General features: G+C 35.2%; 2 protein-coding genes across 5 annotated transcripts; both read right to left on the bottom strand.

Annotated features, from left to right (window-relative positions):
* Nucleotides 1–305: 305 nt before the first annotated feature.
* Nucleotides 306–6,167, bottom strand: LOC142612763 (protein phosphatase 2C 50-like). Of its 4 annotated transcripts, none has more exons than XM_075784939.1 (6): nt 5,902–6,167; nt 4,027–5,330; nt 3,586–3,903; nt 3,379–3,484; nt 1,189–1,525; nt 306–808 (listed from the first exon to the last, which is right to left on the bottom strand). In XM_075784939.1, exons 2-5 carry the CDS (start codon nt 4,906–4,908, stop codon nt 1,191–1,193), a joined length of 1,641 nt encoding a protein of 546 aa, XP_075641054.1. In that variant the 5' UTR covers nt 4,909–5,330; nt 5,902–6,167; the 3' UTR covers nt 306–808; nt 1,189–1,190. The 4 variants fall into 4 exon arrangements, with proteins under 4 accessions (XP_075641054.1, XP_075641048.1, XP_075641033.1 ...); XM_075784933.1 differs by having other exon boundaries at nt 306–820; XM_075784918.1 differs by lacking the exons at nt 306–808; nt 5,902–6,167 and adding an exon at nt 5,740–5,885 and having other exon boundaries at nt 863–1,525.
* A 1,878-nt stretch (nt 6,168–8,045) lies between these two features.
* LOC142621579 (uncharacterized) lies at nt 8,046–20,375 on the bottom strand. Its single transcript, XM_075794871.1, has 13 exons — nt 20,050–20,375; nt 18,677–18,851; nt 18,452–18,535; nt 17,728–17,969; nt 17,378–17,621; nt 16,736–16,815; nt 14,397–14,481; nt 13,687–13,818; nt 13,495–13,608; nt 12,267–12,314; nt 10,552–10,636; nt 8,677–8,727; nt 8,046–8,565 (listed from the first exon to the last, which is right to left on the bottom strand). The coding sequence occupies exons 1-13, from the start codon at nt 20,178–20,180 to the stop codon at nt 8,474–8,476; spliced, it is 1,563 nt and encodes a 520-aa protein (XP_075650986.1). The 5' UTR covers nt 20,181–20,375; the 3' UTR covers nt 8,046–8,473.
* Between the last annotated feature and the right edge of the window lie 29 nt (nt 20,376–20,404).

The raw sequence follows: 20,404 nt of genomic DNA on the forward strand, positions 1-20,404 counted from the left end.
CTTTCCAACAGCTGTTTTCCCTCAATCCTTGACCCCATAGATTGCTGATCAATCAAATTCTATTTGATTGGATTTCTTGAGTTACATAGAGACCATTTCAATGATCATGAGCCTTGTTGACCAAAAATGGATTCCATTCAAGTCTCATTGAGTTGACACAACTAAGATGTCTTTTCGGATGGGTGGCTCACGCCAATTCACATTTTAATAAGTGGCTTTCCAAGAATCCTACTCATATTGTTGTTAAGAGACGCAAAAAATTTGAGGATTTGTTGGCTTCTAATTGTACGAGCTTAAAACAAATATATGACAAATCCATCAAAGTTAAAAGTGGACATCTGAAATGAACATTACACACTCCAATCAGTTACACATTGCTACTAATGGCATGCAGAAAACACAACACACGTTTCCTAACCTTTATCTAACACCTCCATTTAGTCACTTTTACTATAGGTAAATGCAATCAATGATCCCACTCAATCATCTTCAAATACTGCCCATCGCTATCTGAACCACTAATACTAGAAACAACAATTTTTACTATCTTTTTCACAATTCACAATGACTGACCTGACAAATTACATGTGGCCTACACTAACATCACTTTTATTAACACCAATCACAACATGCCACTTCATTGTTATGAACAAATGTTGTCAGAATCGTTATAACCATAGACTGCTGCAAATTCACCTTTATCACTTGATGCCACTGTTCCATTGCCATTATCAGCAGAGCTGCCACTTATACCGCACCATATCCATTGCTATCTCACAAAATGAGCAGAGAGTTCTAGCAAAAGCAACTGGTACAATGTCTGAGACTTGAAAAAAATTCATTAAGTACCACACAGTTGAAATAATACGAGGTAAATACCTCACAGAGCCATTTAACTCGGAGGCATAATGAATACAATTTAGCCACAATGCTAAAAACATGGAACTGTCACCATCTGTTGTCCTACAATAAGCTGATACGATTTACACACCCAGAACTCAGCACAGTGTACAACAAGACTCTTGAAACAGTGAGGAGTTCTAGAATCATGGATATTCTATAGTAAATACAGACTGCTATTCTCAATAAGCCATAAAGCCCAGGTGAAAAAGCAAAACTATATTGGATCATATTTTATACTCCAACGTACAATCATGAATCAAACAGCTAATAGGAGGGTGAACGAACCATCATGTTTTACTTTTGAACTTCCTTTGAGCTTTCAAATCCACCACAATCACAGTTATGTTGTCCTTACTTCCTTTTTGAATAGCACGGTTTGAGAGGAGTTCTGCTGCTGCTTGAGCTGCAGGATCAATTCCCTCACCTCTTTCAGTGGGAAGAGTAACACCATTCTTTTTGTGCCACAAAAGTATTCTTTTCCGAGCCAAGTCACATACCTCTTCATTTGTCATAACATCCCATAAACCATCACTAGCTAAAATAAGGCATTCATCTTCTTTTGACCGTGGAATAAACATCACCTCTGGTTCTGGAATTATCCATGGTTTCAAATATCTATCGCCTGCAACCCACAACCAAGTCAGACAAACTACTTGTATTTTAATTGCTGAAGTTCTTTTTGATATGTAATTGCTAAAGTACTTAACTAAAAAGAATAAATTATCATCTCTGGAGTCTAAGTAGCATGAAAATCACACGAGGAAAAATCATAATGTGTTATACTGCGTATTGACATAATCTATCATTTTTTTTGGATGAAGTTAGGCTCCAACAGTAAAGTGAAAATGATAAGAGTTACAAACTCTAAGGAAGAAGAAGCTAGTTTGAAATGATCTGCATAAGACCGTTACAATAAACAAATAAAGAAGTAAATTATTATGAGGTTTGATTTCAGAAAGGCATCAATGTCCTTTACAAATATCAACATTCCATTGTGTGTGTTCACAGGTCAACTTTAGGAGTTGAACCTGAGACCCCTGCCCTCATTTGGAATATAAATTAATTACATAATATTGACAGAACCAGAATAAAATTATTTCAAATACCACAGAAAAAGACATCCGCTAATTTAGTTTCTAGTTTCTACGTGATTTCCAAAATTTAAGGATATTAACACAGAAGACGTGGTTTGTACAAATTAAAAATATATACTTGAGGAACGATGGTAGGCTTTTAAAAGTTTAAAAGAATAGTGTCTGTCCGCAATGTTCTACTCTTCTTACATGAAAGCCTAGCAGACTTAGAAGTTAGAAAACTGTCCATACATACCAAATGCAACCCAAAATAGAGTTAATCAGGATAAAACAGGTATTCCAAACTTTCTAAGGCACCTCCACGAGCACAAGAATCAGAAACTCTCATTGACAACTCAAAAGTTTGCTTTCATAACATGGTGAAATAATTAAAGTGAACCAGTTATAAAAACTGCTTAAATATGATCTGCTAATTTCAGTTTCCCTTCATTTCCCTCTTTACAAATTAATTGAGGATGAAATCAGACTAATCCAATCAGTATCCTGAATCAGCAGCATAGTGAAGCTTACATCTCAAGGTTAGCCCAAAAAATTTAGAGGAAGAATCTCCAGAGGTCATAACACCTCAGCACACAACTGCAATTTTTTTTTTTTTTTTTTTTTGAGATAAAAGATAGAAATTTTATTTAGTGAAACATGTAAAAACAGTACATAAGAACCCTGTACAAACATAACAGGGGAAAACCAGACCTCTGACCCTCTGCTAACAGCAACACTTATAATTAAAAAACAACAACTTCTGCATAGACAAGACAGACCACAACCTAAGCAAAACAGGGAAACCTGATCCTCTCCTAACAGCATAACAATTATGCAGAAAAAAAAAAAACAACAACAACAACAACAAAAAATTCTGCAGAAACAAAACATTACATCCAAACCCTTTAAACAAAAACAGGACAACCTGCTGCAGAAACAGCAATGCCGGACCTATTCTGCACAAACAGCAACTATGCAGAAAAACAGAACAATTATCTGCAGAAACAAATAATTATGCAGAAACTAAGCACTACGCAGAAATACATCAGACATGCAGAAAGTGGTCAGATCAATGTAAATTGCACTATGCAGAAATACAACTGCACTTAATTTTAATGCTGTAAACTACGTGAGCCACAAATTGGCACATACAAAATGCAATACATTCATAAACATAACTCCAGGTTGGCATCCAAATATACATGTGGAACAGAATTGGTATATCTCATATGACCATACAAATTATTTAAAATGTAACTAGTGATTAACATCACGATGGGGCAACCAGCCTATAACAAAGCTATTGACAAAAGAAACCCCTGGTGCGGGGGCAACCTCAGGGAAACCCAAAGATCAAAACATGCAATGAGATTGGATAAAGTCATGATGAAGAAGCACACACCAATAGACCTTGACATTGCAAGAACTCCAAAAACACGATGACCATTCCACTGTATGACCTTGCCTCCGGCTGCCTCAATTCTAGCATATTCATCTTCTCGATTTGGCTGAAACAATATCAACAAAAAAATTTATTTAATGATTAGCAGTTTCCTAAAATCAATTGTTACTATAGAAAGATGCAAAACTACTATTAGAGGTCTATTACTTTATGATCAACTGACAATGCCATAGGTTCTTTTCCACGACACAGAACTGCTCTTGAATCTCCACAGTTTGCAACAATGATATGTGAGGAACAAATAATGGCAACCACGGCTGTAGAACCAACAGTTTCTGGGGCGACAGGCTCAAGACCAGTTTTTCCTCCAACTTCATCATCAACCTTAAGAAAACAATTGGTGAATGCTTTTTTCCACTGCTCTTGGCAATTGTCCTTGATACTTCCATCAGTTAGGCCTTTCTTAACAAATTCTATCTCCTCAGCCAAAGCCATATGGATACGATCACAACAATAGTTTGCAACCTGAACAAATAAGTACCTCATGGGAGTAAATTACTTGTCACGAAGATCGTTATGCATCATTTGACAGTAAGGAAAAGAAAAAGAGAGAGCTTATGTAAAGGAGGGAAACAAAATAAATGGTACCTGAGAGCCTCCATGGCCATCATAGACTCCAAAGAAATGAACAGTCTGGTCAGGTAAACATCTAGTCATGCCATCAAGTACACGGTCACCAATTAGCATTTGGATAGGAATCTTCAGAAAATGAGGCACAGTAGCAAAAGCATCTTCCATCTCAGGTCTTCTTCCACACATAGATGTAAATCCCCAAAGAGGCACAAACTCTACCTCAAAAACACTGCGGCCGGATGATGTTCCACTGGCCCCTCTTTCCAGACGCAGAGGTAACTGATTAACGATTGCAGATGGCTTTGGGTCAGAACCATCACCAGCTCCTTCATCAGGGCTCACAGGCACAGCAACAGGATCACTCACAATCTCTGTCTTAGTCTCATCATTTTGTTCTTCTGAATTGGGGGCCTTAGCAACAACATCAACATCAACATCACCACATATGTTCTTCTCAATGTCTATGGAAGTCGGTATTCTTATATCAAGAGCAAAGATATCCTCTCCCTCTCCACATAAACTACTGGTCTCACTCGCCACTGAAAGAGAACAAGAGCTATCAAGAATCTGATCACCCTCCAACTCCAATGATAAGGAATCATCTTCCTCACTTCCACGGGCTATCTCACTGTTATCATCATCAGCAGCAGCAGCAGCCCAATTGGTTTCATTTTGAGATACGTTATCCAACACCTTAACTTCATTCACCAAATCACCACAAGTACAGTCCACCACATCACCAGCAGCAACAGAATCAGATAATAGACCAGCCGTGTCTGCCATTAGCTTAAGTGTACTACTGATATCTATGTGGGTAGCTATGGTCGGGTTATCACACACTGAGACTGAGTTACCTACTCTTAATGGCACCGTGACCGCCGGAGACATCTCCTCCATCAAAATCAAAACCCTTATCTAGGCAGCAGCAGTAGTACAAAAAGTCACCCCCCAAACCTTCACAGCCTGTCATTTTTCAACTACTAATCCATTACCTTCTTTTCTTCTGATTAATAAGAATGATATTGGAATGTGAATGGTGGGTCTCAGCACACCATTAATTCCCCCCATTGCCTAAAATTCAGGTTATGACTTATGATGCTAACTTTACCTTGCTTTGCTTTGAGGGTTGAGCTAAAAAGGTTGTGATAGGGAAATGGGTAGTAAAAGTCAGATCTGGTCAACACATAACCAACATGGGATCCCCAACTTCCATATATAGAAATAGAAGCCTAAACCTAAAATGGATAGCATAGACCTGTTTCAGTTGGGGCCTTATCAACTTCATCTCTGGACTCTTCTTTATCTACTTCCATCATCAACTACAATGAGAGAGAAACATCCAGAAACAAAAGAAAACAACTTTAATTGGACACACACACATACAAAGCCAAATAAAAAATAAATAAAATAAACACTGTGATAACGAAATTACATTAAATTAAATTTGAAACCAACCCCTTATCCCCCTAACACAAGAAAGATAGAGATAAAAGGGTGTCATGAAAAAGAAAACAAAGAAACACAAAGTCCCAGGAATCACAGGAAAACCCTAGAAAAGATGGCACCTTTTTTCACTTATTACTTAGACTTCCCTGGATCTGAGGCAACCCATCTCAGCCTCTAGTAATAGACCCAGCTCTCTCTCTCTCTCTCTCTCTATGGACTAATTAATCAATCATGACAAAGAAGGTGAAAGAAGAAGAAGAAGAAGAAAGTCAGAGTGACTACCTAATTTGTCAACAGTGGAGTCTTCTCTTCTATCTCTTTCTTAGTTTCTTTCTTTTAGTTTCTTTATTTCTCTCTTACATAAGACTTTTTGACATATGAAAGCCATTGAAAGAATAAAAGAATGAAGCAACAAAAAAGATACTTTGGAAAAGGTTTGCTTACCATTAAAAAATAAACATCTCAAAATGAAGTCTTTCTTTTTAATAATAAATTTGTATTGATGTGGGTGTTGAAGTTGAAGTTGAACTTCAACTTCAAAGTTCAAACTCAAACATGAAACTTGGAAGAAGAGCAACAAAGAAAGGGAGTAAAGAGAGATGGATAGATAGATAAATAAATAAACACCAGTATTACTTAAAAAGAAAATCAATAAAAATAGAAAAAAGGTATGAGAGAGAGAGAGTGGTGGTGTGATGTGTTATGAGAAGGACAGATGTCAAATCTAGAAGAGCATATTAAAGCATCTCCACCCATCTCATCTCATCTCATGCTCCTTTCCCCTTCCTTTTCATTTTTCTAATCCTAATAACTCCATCCAAAAATTACTTTTCTTACGTACACAACAGTGCACACTCTGCATTGCATTGCATTGCTTTTGGGTTTTGTTTCAATACATCATAGATGAAGTAACTATTGAATTTCACAACTTTGAATTATTAGAAGGATTGTTGTTTTCCAAATGGAAAATTTTAGAGACGTTAATCTTTTCCACACCCAAATCTACAATATTTAGCTTGTGAATGATACACTTAAATCTTTTTTTTTTTCGCAATAATCAATGGTTATCAATATGGATGTGATAATCGCCAACCACAAATTAATATACAAACATGTTATGAATTTGAAACAAACAAAATATAGTTGTGTCTACGTAAGGATTCAAATTATTTACATATAAACATGTTATATCACATTATAAAAAAATTAAAAATAAAATAAAATCCAATTTATCACATAGTTTAATTTAATTGAAAAACCTTAAGTGTTGTATGTAAGGAAATTTAACTAATTTTAGTTTAAATAAAATAGATGTGTAGATGAAAAAAAAATTAAAGTGGAATATATCATATACATGTGAATTTTATTTATTTATTGCAAATTTAAATTGGGCCACCAATAAGACTCTAGATTTGCTAGGTTGATATAACACACTTTAATGAATTTAATTGATCACGTGCTTCTTGTATGTGGCAAAATTGTCCAACTTCTTTAATTATTTTGTTTTAATTTGTCTGTAAATGTCAACATAATGAATTCAATTCCTCTATGAAGATGCATGACTACATTTGCACGTGCAAAGAAGAAAAATGTAGACTTTTGCAACCATTGGCTTGCTGTATGGACTTATTATGCCTCCTTCATTACCATCCTTCCTTAATTAAGAGGAAAAAAAAGATAATGCATGCATGTGTATCTAAGATGAATTTGGGTTATTCATTAAAACAGATTTTTTTTATTGCTTTGTATTATCATCAATTTATTATATGGATAGTACTAGTCTCGTGACTTATGGTATTTCTCTTTTCTAGAGTTTGGACCTTGGAGTTCCAACCTTGCAAGGGGAAAATTGTTTTATTGTTTTGCAGAGAGGAAAAAAGAAACAAACAAGAAAATGTAGTTTTTTTTTTTACTGAATTTCTTTTCTTTTCTTTTTTACTGAATTTCTTTTATATATATATGCTGACTACAAGGAAATGATACCAAGAAAATGTTACAACTAGGCATCCTCGTTCAATCTTCTCAAAAAAAATAAAAGACATCCTCGTTAAAGATGTATTCTCGATTCCAGCCAAAAGAGGATATAAATTTTAAATCCAAGCATTACAGTAAGATCCTCGTGACTCGCATGCTCATTCTTGGAGTAGCTAGTAGATAGCCCACGGGTGACTTTGTTAGCATTTCTTCCTACAAAACCAAAGACCACAACTACAATCTCTCTTCCCTTAATAATTATCCCTTTAATAATTAATATTGAATGCATTCGATATATACATCATTCCTCTCACAATGTGTTAATCCTATAACCATCCCATAAAACTCACAAGCTATGAGAGAAATCAGAAAAGATAAATATATCTAATACATGAAATACCTTCTCATTTTTTGCATTGCATATTAACTTCATGTACAAACCATGGATGCCAGAGCAGAAGATTAGGAGAGAGAGAGAGAGAGAGAGAGCGTGGCGATATAAAGATTCAAGACTCAAAATCCTCTATATGTACTGTAAACTTTAAAAAGACATTCCATAGCTAGAATAATCAAAATTCAGAAAGTAATTAAATGACACATTCTAACACCTCACGAGTCTTATACCTTGCGGCAATATATTTAAATAGCTAGTTTGTCACTTGTGCCCATCAAGGCTTACAAACAGTTGCAGTGAATAATTTCTTAATTTAACACGTCTATTGAGTCTCCTGGTAACTTGGCATTAATTAAAATTTGACCAGAAACTGCCACTAGAGAAGGCAAGTATAACTCTGCCAACCTGGGCAGCCAGGATACAAGTTCCAGAACTCTCTGCTCTAAATTCTTAATTCTAATACACAAATTCTTTCAGCTAATTAAAGCCTCATTTTCCCTCCACTGGGCTCTTTAAGAAGTTCTTCAAATACTGCTGTACACTTAAATGGTGGTTATATGTAAAAATTGCCATGGCAGCCAAGCCACAACATATGCAAACATCCAGGTGGCAAGCAAACTTGCCACTTTGTCACCCCATGATTTTATTTTATGGTAACATGGGATCACCTGATGATGCAAGCATCTGCACCTCTGTGTCCTCGGCTGTCTGTTTAGTAGTATAATCTGTCCTAGAATTACCTGCAAATACTGGCTATCAATTTTCCATTCATTTAAATTACACAAAACTTGCTGGTTGTTATGAATATATCCTTTACTTGAAGAAGAAGATGATAAAAGAAGATTCCTTACTAAATATAGAATCGATAGATGGCCGTTTTGGTGACATACTTCTTTTGAGATCTGTAAAGGTTAAAAGAGTTCAAAAAATCATATTTCTTCCCTAATAGGGAGAAGCACAAAAATTGGAACATTTCAAAAAGTATCCCAAAAGTTTACCGTTACCAGAAATTCAAAATAACCACAAGGACATTTGGAGATAGCACAGACACATATCATTGCATGATATCTATGGCATTAAATAAATAGGTGCTCTGTATTCCAAATATGCTTAATAATTATTTCAACATCTCATCCTATGATATGAGTATGACATTAACTATATTTCAAACTATAAATTCCACTCCTTGTATTAACATGAAAATTGGGGCACAGAGTGGATGTTTGAACACTGAACCAGAAGTACTTGCAAAAGGGTTTTTTTGGTCAGATTCCACTAATTGTCACACTGTTTACCCTGGATTCACCCAATAAGATCATGAGAATAGTTGCCTTGTTTTCCAGAAAAACTCCACTTGAACACAAGCATTTTATGGGAAAGCATGAAACCTCCATTCTACCTTAAGTGGATTTCACCCATGCAAGTGCACTACCTAGGAACCCTCCCAAAGGCATTATTTTGGCCATGATTGGGTTCAACCACTGTTGGGTTGGTTCCATGTCATAGTTGCACTCATTGATGTGCCCTACTAAAAAATATAAGTGCTACTAAACCCTAATGCCCAACAAAAGATTGTAGCCCCAATTCTCATACTAATGAATCTCGTCCTATCATTCTTTTGTGAGACACAATTCATTAGATTTTGTTCCCCACACAGAAAAAAAGGAGGACCAGCAATTCATTGGACCCACTTAACAGCCCAACTTAACCAACCCATTGAGGGAAGAACTGTTGGATAAACTATTCCTGTCTGAAAAGCATCTGTACACTCTACTTTCAATAATCTGTCCTCCCAAACCTGAACCTTTATACTGACATCTTGTTCAGCACTGAAAGAATCAGGGTTTGGACAGGTCATTCACGTTCAAAATCAACATTAACATGGACAATAAAATTGACCATAATGCCAGCACTGGTATAACACGAAATATGTACTTCATTTTCTTCCCATGGTGAATTATAGTTTTGAATTCCGTTCGGTTCCGCCCAAAACAGCCGGAATTTTCCATTCCAATTAGTTAACCAGTACAAATCACTCCTTTATTCCATCTCGTTCTAAATTTCGGCCCTTTCAGCTCCATTCCACCTATTTCAGTCCATCCCACTAAATTCCACCCGGTATGGTGATTATGGTGATTTTGATTAGTATATAAATGAATCAGTATTTTTTTCCTAAGCTAATTTTTTTTATTACTTCACTCACATGTGACATTTTATTATTATTTTCCTTTGACAATGTGTTTTTCTTGTTTACTTTACCCACATATGACATTTTTTTTTTCTTCATTAATATATATTTTTTCTTTACTTATATATGACATGTTGTATACTTATATTATGTAATGATGATATTAAAAATGTACATTATTTGATTTTGAATTAATAATTTGATATGGTATAATATCATGGGATGCAAACCTATGGTATATAAATTAGTTAATATACATAACTTTGGTGGTAACCCCCGAAATGTTAGGCTGAAATAGACCGATACTGAAGTATTTTTTTACAATGGACAAACCATAAAAGGTCTGAAATGGAATTCAGAACATTCTAAATACATAAATAAGTAGAAAGAAAGAAAACTAAAGGAGGATGCATAAACAACTACACTTGCAGATGCCCACTAAGAGAGGAATTCAAGCATGTTGACTAATACAAGAAAAGTAAATGCTGCAATTATTCAGAGAAAGCAAACTATTGAAATCAAAAGTAAAAATGCATACCAAAAGTTTGGTTAAGTCCTTTCACAGCATCAAAATTCTTGTATGTATAGCCAACGAAGCTTAGATCTTTTGGGGCTAATAGCATCTGCATGACATAAGGAGTAAAACCATCAAACTTCATACTAATTCTAAGAATAAAACAGGCTTAAAATTCATATAATCAACAGAATGGTGTCTGGAGAAACTGGCAAGTTCTTTTAATTACAATGCACCCTATAGCCAAAAGACAGGAATGCCTGAGATGTTGAATAACATTTTTAGTCATATTAGATGGCATCAATTAAAATTTTGGTAAAATTACAACAACCCTCTTTGATGTTTCACAAAATGACACTTCTTCCCAAACCTTAATCAAAATGATAATCAACCATAAACTTGAGGTTTGACCTAACTATGTGAAATGAGCATTTGCATTTTTTGGATTATCTGCCCCTTGGTTAAAAGTAATCTTTCTACTTTACGAGAAATTATACAGTCCTCATAGTGGACCTCATGGTGGACCACGTCACTTGTCCACCATTCCACTAAAAGACTCCCACTTGTTTAAAATTGCTGAGTAAATAATCAATTTCTATATAAAAAAAAATTTTGACTCAACAATTTTAAACAGGTGGGAGTCTTTTAGTGAAATATTGAACCATATCACTTGTCTACTACGAGGACCTAAGAATTTCTCTTACTTTACCCTTTCTACATGGGTAGAATGACCATTTACCCATGAGTAACAATTTTCAACCAAAAAGGCCCACAAACTATAAAATTCCTAAGATTACCCCTGGAATAAACACAGAAACCCCATATTTCCCTTTAATGAAACATGAAAACCCAAGAATGCCCCTTTTTTCTCTTCTTTCTCTGCCTCTTCTTCCTCACCACTGGTTTCTCTCTTTGCAGCCAAACCCATTTCACTAAGACAGTTCTATGGCTCTCACTCATCATCTTAAAGTGGTTGACAGTGTGCGCTAGTTGTGATTTTGGGTAAGCCCTAGATCAAGGATTTGATTCTTTGTTGTTGGCTGCCGTTGGTGGGGATGGGAGCTATGAGTAAGTGAAAAACCTAAGCATTGGAGATTGGGGATTTTGGATTGGCCTGTTTGGTACCACTTATATTTTTAGCATTTTGAAGATGGGTTGTGAGATGCCAAACGGGCAAAGAATAGAATATAAGTTACCGTACTAAGTTTGAGTGTGAAAGATAATCATGCACAGCAGAAACTTAAGCAGCAGTTTTCTGAAGCATCCATGGTTTGATCAGAAAATGTGAGTGGGATTATCAGAGCTTATCAGAGAGCTTCACCTCAATGAAGAGGAAACAACCTTGTGGTGGTTCAGCTTGCATATATTGTTAGTATTAGAAAGTAATTATAGCAGTACTAAATCATATATGATCCTTCAGCTCATCTTTGCTTTTCAAATGCATTGGGTTTTCAGTTTCTTATTTCTTAGTCATCCTTTTTTTTTGCAGGGGCGTTAGAATACTTCAATTTTTTTTTTTTTTTTTTTTTTATTTGTTACCGACCCTTTTTCCTAGTGCTTTCAGAATCTTTTAGCTTTACCAAATCATTTATGATCAATGCACATTCATCTTGCAAGAAAGAAAGGGGGATGTAATTTAGTCCGTAGTCTGGAGGTGAGTGTCATTTCATGAATTCTTAAGAAAGGTGAAAGCAAGCAGGCAAATAATCAAAGCACCACACAGCATAATTGCAACAAACCTTCCGCGAGGGGCCTGAGCCAGTTCTTGCTTGGGCTGGAGGATCCAACTAAAAGCAAATTCAAAGTATCCAATTCATTAGACAAGGAAATCTATAAAGGGTCATAATAGACATATGAGTAATGAAGAAAGCATCTAGATACAACATACAATGAAATAAGGAAAACCTAAACATGTCAATGTTTAGTGGACCTTCAATTTGCAGAATTACTAAAATGCATTTCCAGAGAGTTAACCTGTAACGTCCACGAGCATTCTCTTACTCTATTTTATGTGAAACCCATCAATATTTTGAAGATAGGAAAATAGTAAGATATAAGATATATAACCTAAATTTGTGCCAAATTAGAAGTTCCATGGGTAAGAAAATGGTGAGAGATCCCAAAAGTATAGACAATAATCAAGAAAAATCATGAGAGTACGAAAGAAAAACCTTTCCATTCATTCCACTATGAAAGAAATAATAGAAGCTCCAATCTCATTGAATACTTTCAATGTCCATCCTATTTGAAGGAGATTTCAACATGGAGTGGAGACTCCATAATGCACACAAAGAGTAACTAACCTATGAATATCATCCTAGTTCATTGTATGAAAATAGCATGATAATTTCAAGAAAAGTGTAAGCTTGGCCATGATTTTGCAATTGATGCAAATTTGAGCTTTCACCCATTTATGAATGCTGCTGCTTGTTGCAGTGACCGCAACACCATAATATCAACTAATTTATCAACCATTTATATTAATTAGAGTTTCCCTTAAATGTTAACAAATAATAGTTAAGTGATTAAATTCATCATTTCCTATCAGATTAAGCTTTTGGGATTAGTGGTAGTTTATCATAATATTAGAGTAGGTAGTTCTAAGTTCACATATTGTCTCCACTCTACCTCCCATTTAAAATAGATAAAAATTTTACATGCTGGACCTCATTTATTGAGGGAGAGTCTAACCCACACGTGAGAAGGAGTGTTAGACTAACGATTAAGTGATTAACTTCACCTTCTCCAACTAGCTTCAGTTTTTTGAGAAAAAATTTTTATCAACAACAACTCTTAAATCATAGCAAGAGAGAGTGACAGCCAGTAACTCAAGATAATCTGATGCTTTTGGTGGTGGAAATAGATTAAGCGGTATTAGTGGTAGCAAAGGAATGACAGCAGAAGCAACAATAATAGTATGGTGAAAAATTAGTAGCAGTAATAATAGTTGTGGTAGATGACTTATACTTCATCAAACTTCATAAAGTTCTGTGTATCTAGCTCCCCGTTGACTTCTGGCTTAAATGCTGCCTCCATTTCATAGAGTTTATCCCACACGACATCCTTGAACCAAGGATGAGCCTGATAAAACAGTTTTTAGAAGGCAGACAAGAAAGCTAATAGACTCCGTAACATTTTGGTGGACAAAAAAAACCTTACTTTAATTTGGCGTGCCCCTCCAGTGCCTAGCCTTTGCTCAACATCACACAGCAACCTGCAAATAAGATCCTTGGCATCTGGTGTCAACTTTGCATCTTCTGGGAATCTTAAGTGATTTCTCCAGTGAACAATCTGGCAGCAATTGACAATATTCTATCAGTGAAGAATTATATGCCCATCCATTTAAATATACATGATTGAAAGACCTTACATATTAAAGTCAAACATGAGGAGATAGTTCGGAAAACAGGCACCAGCAGTAGAAGAAGAATAGCAGGGAAATGGTAAAGATGTCAAAAGAAGAGGCTAAATAAAGATGGCGTCACATTTTTCCTTATGGCAGGTGAGCTGAGCTAACTACTAAGGCAGCTGAGCCAAAATTTGATCTATGAAAGTTAACTATATTCTCTTGAGATAGACATGAATAACATAACAATATATTTTGTGCAATACGTTATATCCAAAGACATTTCAAAACTGTGCCTATCCTACAAGAAGGAACTTTATAGTGATAGTCTGTAACTCAAAAGAAATTTCATTTGGCATTAACTCAATGAAGACTTATGAAAAGATCTCCTTTTATTCCAACCGATGCCATGACTAAATATAGTAAAGGTTAAAGTGTCATAAATTAGTTCAAACTAATGACATGAAGAAGTTTCTTGCCTACAGAAATTAAACTTCAATGCAAAGAGTTTTGAGCATGTTACCTTTCTGCAAGTGGTTATTGGATCATCTGAATAAAAGGGAGGGTAACCAACAAGCATTTCATACATTATTGCTCCCAATGACCACCTGTTTCAAGTCCAAATAAATAAATACATGCAGTATCTCAAAAAAGGGGAAAAAAAAACGTAAAATAATTCCCCTGTTTGTTTGTTTCAATAACATTCTGCTCATTCAATTAAAAAAAGGGTAACATAATACTTGCAGAGTATATGTTAAGTCCGGTCCATGAGAGGATAAGTTTGGGGTTCCTTGTGGTTTAGGAATCCCAATGATGAGAACACTAATTCCATTAGAAGTATTAGTCCCACATTCATAAGAAAAAATTGCAGGGGTGTGATAGTCTCTATAAATAGTGGTGGTATATCTTTGTTGAGTATGTGTGTGAGACAGTGAGAGCTAGAAGACAAAGTGTTGTCTAGTGAGAGAGTTAAAGACTAAGCTATGTCTAGTGTGCTATTGTGAGGACGCTCGTGGGTTTTATTGGGGATTCAGATTAATTTATAATTGTGAGGTTTGTGAGAGTTTTAATGTAGTCATAATTCCTATTATTGTTGGCATTACCTGTGGATGTAGGCATAGAGTTTGTCAAACCACTTTAAATCTTTTGTTGTGGGGCTTATTGTTATTTTTATTTTATTTTTTGTGTTTTTTTTTTTTTTACAACATTAAAGATAATACTTAATCCATGGCTTGATAAGAACTTTGAAATGTAGAAGTTTGTGATAATTTGAGGGAGATAAGAGAAGGCATGAGGATCTTGCATGGTTTGACCACGCGGTCTACATTCATGGACCAGAGCCAAAGGCTACATTTTTCTCATTTACTTTTCTTGACTATATATTACAATGGAATCCATATTTATAATGAATACTACACAACGTTCTTGAGCAATCAATCCATTGATTTATTAACCAATCCCATGATTTTCTATGACAATCAATGTTTTGATTTGGTCTTCAAGAAAATAGAAGGTAAATTGTAGTTTCCTAAAGGAAAAACTAGCAAGATGTCACAAAATTACTGACCCATCTTGTAGGGGAAAAATTAAGATATCAGCAACCATAATAGTGTTTTGCCATAACATATTACAAATGCAAACACAAAGATTTCAAGATGCCATCATTTTGTTAAAATTAAAAGGACTATATATGGGTAACAATGTGGCTTTACCCCCCCCCCCCCCCACCCCTCCCCCTTCTCTTCAACAGATACATAAAATTGTATAAGAATCAGCAACCTAAGGAATTGTATGCCTAGTAAATAAAATCATACATAAGAAGTAGATATAGAAGTACAGCAATAACAACAAGCCTTTGTCTCAAAATTTGCAGTCAGTTATGGATCCTCACTAGACTAGTCAGGATCGGCCATATGATTCTTTTCCTCCATACTTTTTGTTACTTCCTTAATTGCTATGTCATTTTTTATTACTTTTACTAATGTTGTTTTAGGTCTTCATCCACCTTTTATCATTCCCTCATCTTTTCATCAATAGGGACCATCTCTATCCTTAAGCAAATCCTTATTTTGAATCCTATCTTTTTCTTGTATTTCCACTTATCCATTTTAACATTATCATTTCAGTTATACCCATTTTATGAACATGTTGCTTCTTAATAGTCCAACCATAACAATACAATAGCTCAAATAAGATAATAGAAGTAGAAGCACTTTTATTTTATTATTGCATATAAGAAGTAGCAATTGAAGCAGAAACTGTCTTATTTAATACTCCTTCCGTCCCAATTTGTTTGTCCTATTTCAAAAATCCAATTTTTTAAGAGAATATCATCTATTGTCTTATCTGTCGTATAAAATGTATAAATTTTCAAAACAACTCTTAAATAAATTTATCAAAAATGTTTTTAAAAATAAAGTAGAGGCATGATAGGAACATTAGTAAATTAATGGTTTTTAATTTTAGAAACAAGACAATATTTTGGGACATTACAAAATGGAATTAAGGACAAACAAATTAGGATGGAGGGAGTAAGTGTCATGTTTAAACATTAGCTATACACTCAGAATTCATCACTGATTGTAAAGGCAACTAAGATTTCTCCAAAAATGTCAGCCTCAACAAAAGGATGCTAATGACATTTTGAAGTTCAAGGTCACAACTTGCACATCAAGGACAAGAAAAACAGATAACTCATGGAGTCTGAAGACAACAGAAATAAAGACTAAAAACTAAAATTAGATTTTTTTTATTAAAAAAAAACCAATGGAAAATTCTTCTCTTATCCAACAAATATATAAATAAACAACAAAAGAAACTGTGCAAGAATGATAAGATAGACAACATTAAGAATAGACTAACCAATCGCATTCCATTCCATATCCCTTCTTCAGCAATACTTCAGGAGCTATATAGTCCGGTGTTCCCACAGTTGAAAATGCCTTTCAAAACAAAGCATCAATTGGGAATAAAGAAGTGTTTTACAATCTTAGCAACAACAGTAATGTACAAACCAAGTGAACTAGTAATTAAATGACCATGATATAGACATGTTACTGTTTGTTACGGTTTCAAAGTTATAATGATTGTAATGGTTATCCATAGTGATGTTATTTTGTCAATCCACTTCCAAAACTAAAAACACTGACTTCGAAATTTTAAGAACATCAGGATGGCTGAGTGGTAGGTGCGGATAGCTTTGGTGTGACTTATCAGAAAAATATGTCTGCAAGTTTGCCATTAGATCCAAAGAGACACACTCAAATAGCAAATCAGACATGAACTAGAACACCTTGCAGTGGACCATTGCCTCCATAAAATATCACAGTCCAGTCAAAATAGGAAGAAACAACAGAGCGTTTTCATCTAACAATTATCCAAAAAGGCAAACCCTTTTTAACTAATACTGTTTTAGCCCTAATGCTTGTTGTACATATATAAACTGAAATTTACTTTAAAGATACATACCACAAAAATGTCACTGAACTACTGAAGATGACTTACCAACTTCCTCCTGTTCATCTGCCAGTGTTGAAGCTGTTCACGGGGGCTCTTCCAAGTACTCCCATTAACCGCATCAGGAAAACATCCATCAACATCCATTGGTTCTGTCAAATTTTCATCATCCATGGTTCTATTTTCATGCAGTGCAGGTAAAGTAGTACAATCAAGAGGCTTACAAAGGCCAAAATCTGAGAGCTTCATGTGACCGTTTTTGTCCAGAAGAAGGTTGTCAGGCTTAATATCTCTGGAAAGACAGCGATGGTAAACTTATGAGAAATGTTAAAAGGCTTACCACACTTGCAGCATCTAACACATTGATTCGATGACATCATCAACAGTAAGATACTCACCTGTGAATGTAATTGTGCTTGTGAATAGATTCTATGGCCAGGACACTCTGAGCAATGTAAAATCTAGCCACATTTTCTGTTAAGGTGTCTGCCCTCATCAGCAGAGTCATCATGTCCCCGCCAGGCAGATATTCCATAATCAAATACAAATACTCAGCATCCTGAAATGAGTAATAAAGTTTCACAATGCAATGGCTGGCTACTTCTGCCAGCAAGTTCCTCTCAGCTCTAACATGCTCCACCTATGGCCAAAAGAAAAGGAGAGTGCATAGTTAACAAATTTGACATAAGGTACAAAAATATTAAATATATACATAGCTTACATTTCTTAAATTGACAAATAACAAATAACATACACAGAACTGCTTTCCCACATGCTAGTTCAAATCTACACTCGCCATAAACTACTGAAAATGGCCGAACTCTCTCATTTTAAAGAAAAATCACAAATGAACTAAGCAACAGCCAAAGCAATTCAAAATAGAGATGATATGTTATAGTGAGAATAAAACCCATGAAGATGCATCTCATAATATTGAGAGTACCAACCATTAGTACAAATCTGTAAATAATATCTAAAAAGTGCATAGTGTGGGTCTCCAATATACAGGAACTTACATACTAATATCCTACATGGAAACAAAAAGGCGATGACTAAAAGAAATCCCTTAAGTTAAGCATCAGCTGTAGGTTCTGTAGCAAATGTAATTTTGTATGTTCTCACCTGTCCTCTCTTAACCATTTCAGATTTCTTTAACTTTTTCATGGCATAAATATTGCCAGATTTCTTCTCCTGACACAATCGGACCTGTAGATTGAGAAAGTATTAGTATATGCTAAATAGCTGTTCATAACAAGTCTACATAAGGAAAAAAGAAGATAGTTTCACAATGGCAGTTGCCCAAATGGTTAATTATATCAATTGTACGATATTATGTATGATCCTGACCTCACCAAAGGCCCCCCTCCCAATGATGGTTAAAAGCTCAAAATCATCAACACATATCTTGTGCCTTTTAAGTCGCATAAATTCCGTCTCTTTTCGCTCTAAATCCTTGATCAGGTTGATCTGTTCCTCCTCAGGCACATCTGAGGTAGCTAATCTCCTCTCTAACACCCATCGTCTGCAATGGAAACAAAAAAAATATGGGTTATTACTTATCCAACTGAAACTTTGTTTCCCAATTTTTATTCTTTTTACTTTGCTGGGTTATCTCCAACCGATTTCAGTTGAGACCAATTCCTATGAATGCACAACTTCAATCACAACCCACATACATTGCAGCAATCCAGAGAATTGAACCTTAGCTGTCTGGTCTTTATTTATTTATTTATCTTTAAATTCCTTTTTTGGATTGGTAAGTTACACAACCTCCATCCATTCTTGTGGGAGAAGGAAGTGTCATTTGAGCTACAGCTCATTGGCATTATTATTATTGTTGTTGTTGTTTTCTTTGGTAAATTTTAAATCTTTATAAGCTCACATTTTCTTAATCCATTGTCTCAGCCAATCAAGGTATCCACACACATTTATTTAAGCCCAATCATTACGAGTAAATATTTCCCCAATTTATGGAGAGTGTAATGTTTGGGAAAGTGAAGCAGATTCTGAGATAATGGACAGTAGCAAATTTCAGATTCACTCTTGAGAGTGGCCTTTCTGATTTGGGAGAGACACTTTTTGGGAAAGTTTTAATTTTTGCTTTAAGATAAATCCATGACTTCATTAATGATGTTCTCCGCCTATTCCAGTTGACATATAGTAATTAGACTCATCAACCGTATTAGACAAAAAGACAACAGAAAGAACAAAGTCCAAAATTAAGCCAGCTGGTTTAGATTTAAGAGCTCCCTCTTAGAAATTGATATTCCAAATAATCATACAGTTTAGAGTTTGATTCAAAACAAGAAGGGATGCACTCACTCACTCACTGCAGCAAACTCAACAGTCAAAAAAAAAAAAAAACACCCTCTTTGAGTCTCAGTTGTGTGAGGGAATCTCCTTGTTTCCAAAATCCAAAGCCCCTAGCATTGGATTCTTTACTCATCCTACATTTTCAGAGCCACCAGACAAAGAAATTGAAAACAAAAATTTGAGCAACAAGATCTAAAGCCTAGCAATCTCAGTTTCACTTCAGCTAGTAGTAAATGCAATCAGAACTGCAAGACTTTTATAGTTCAAACGAATGCCTAATTCACTTTTCCTACATTTTCACCCTACACCTACAGTGAGTAAAACTAAAACTCTTAATCAATAAAAGGAAAAGGCTATATAGCAAAACCATTAATAGCTAAAATAATTCATATATAATTAAGTTTCACCTCTCTTTGCGCTCTTGAATATTCTTCATCTGAGCTCTGTAGTGATTTTCTATGAACTGCTTGGCTGCCGCTACTTTCTCCATAGTCAAGCTCGACCCTAACACCTCTTCTTCCTCCTCTCGATCCTCCATTCTCTCTCTCTCTCTCTACAACTACCACTTTCTTTCAGTTTCTCACTCTAAAACCCTCTCTTCCACTATCTGTATCTGTGTTGTGTTGACAAGAAGAAGAAGCAGAAGAAGAAGAAGCAGAAGCTGCTGCTGCTTATTAAGCTCTTTTTTTATTTTTTATTTTTTATTTTTTAATATTTATTGCAGCAAAACAACGAGAGGCGATGAGTAAAACTAAAAAACCC

The sequence above is a fragment of the Castanea sativa genome, chromosome 1 (genome assembly GCF_040712315.1).
Source record: "Castanea sativa cultivar Marrone di Chiusa Pesio chromosome 1, ASM4071231v1".
Lineage (NCBI taxonomy): Eukaryota > Viridiplantae > Streptophyta > Magnoliopsida > Fagales > Fagaceae > Castanea > Castanea sativa.

Excerpts from the sequence above, each read along its gene's own strand:
- LOC142621579 (XM_075794871.1), bottom strand. The coding sequence starts at position 20,180 with ATGGAGGATCGAGAGGAGGAAGAAGAGGTGTTAGGGTCGAGCTTGACT. Across the intron at positions 17,970-18,451 it reads AAATGGTTAAGAGAGGACAG|GTGGAGCATGTTAGAGCTGA; the intron begins GTGAGAACATAC and ends TTTTGGCCATAG. Across the intron at positions 13,609-13,686 it reads GAGGGGCACGCCAAATTAAA|GCTCATCCTTGGTTCAAGGA; the intron begins GTAAGGTTTTTT and ends CTGTTTTATCAG.
- LOC142612763 (XM_075784939.1), bottom strand. The coding sequence starts at position 4,908 with ATGGAGGAGATGTCTCCGGCGGTCACGGTGCCATTAAGAGTAGGTAAC. Across the intron at positions 3,904-4,026 it reads ATGGCCATGGAGGCTCTCAG|GTTGCAAACTATTGTTGTGA; the intron begins GTACCATTTATT and ends TTATTTGTTCAG. Across the intron at positions 3,485-3,585 it reads CATTGTCAGTTGATCATAAA|CCAAATCGAGAAGATGAATA; the intron begins GTAATAGACCTC and ends ATATTGTTTCAG.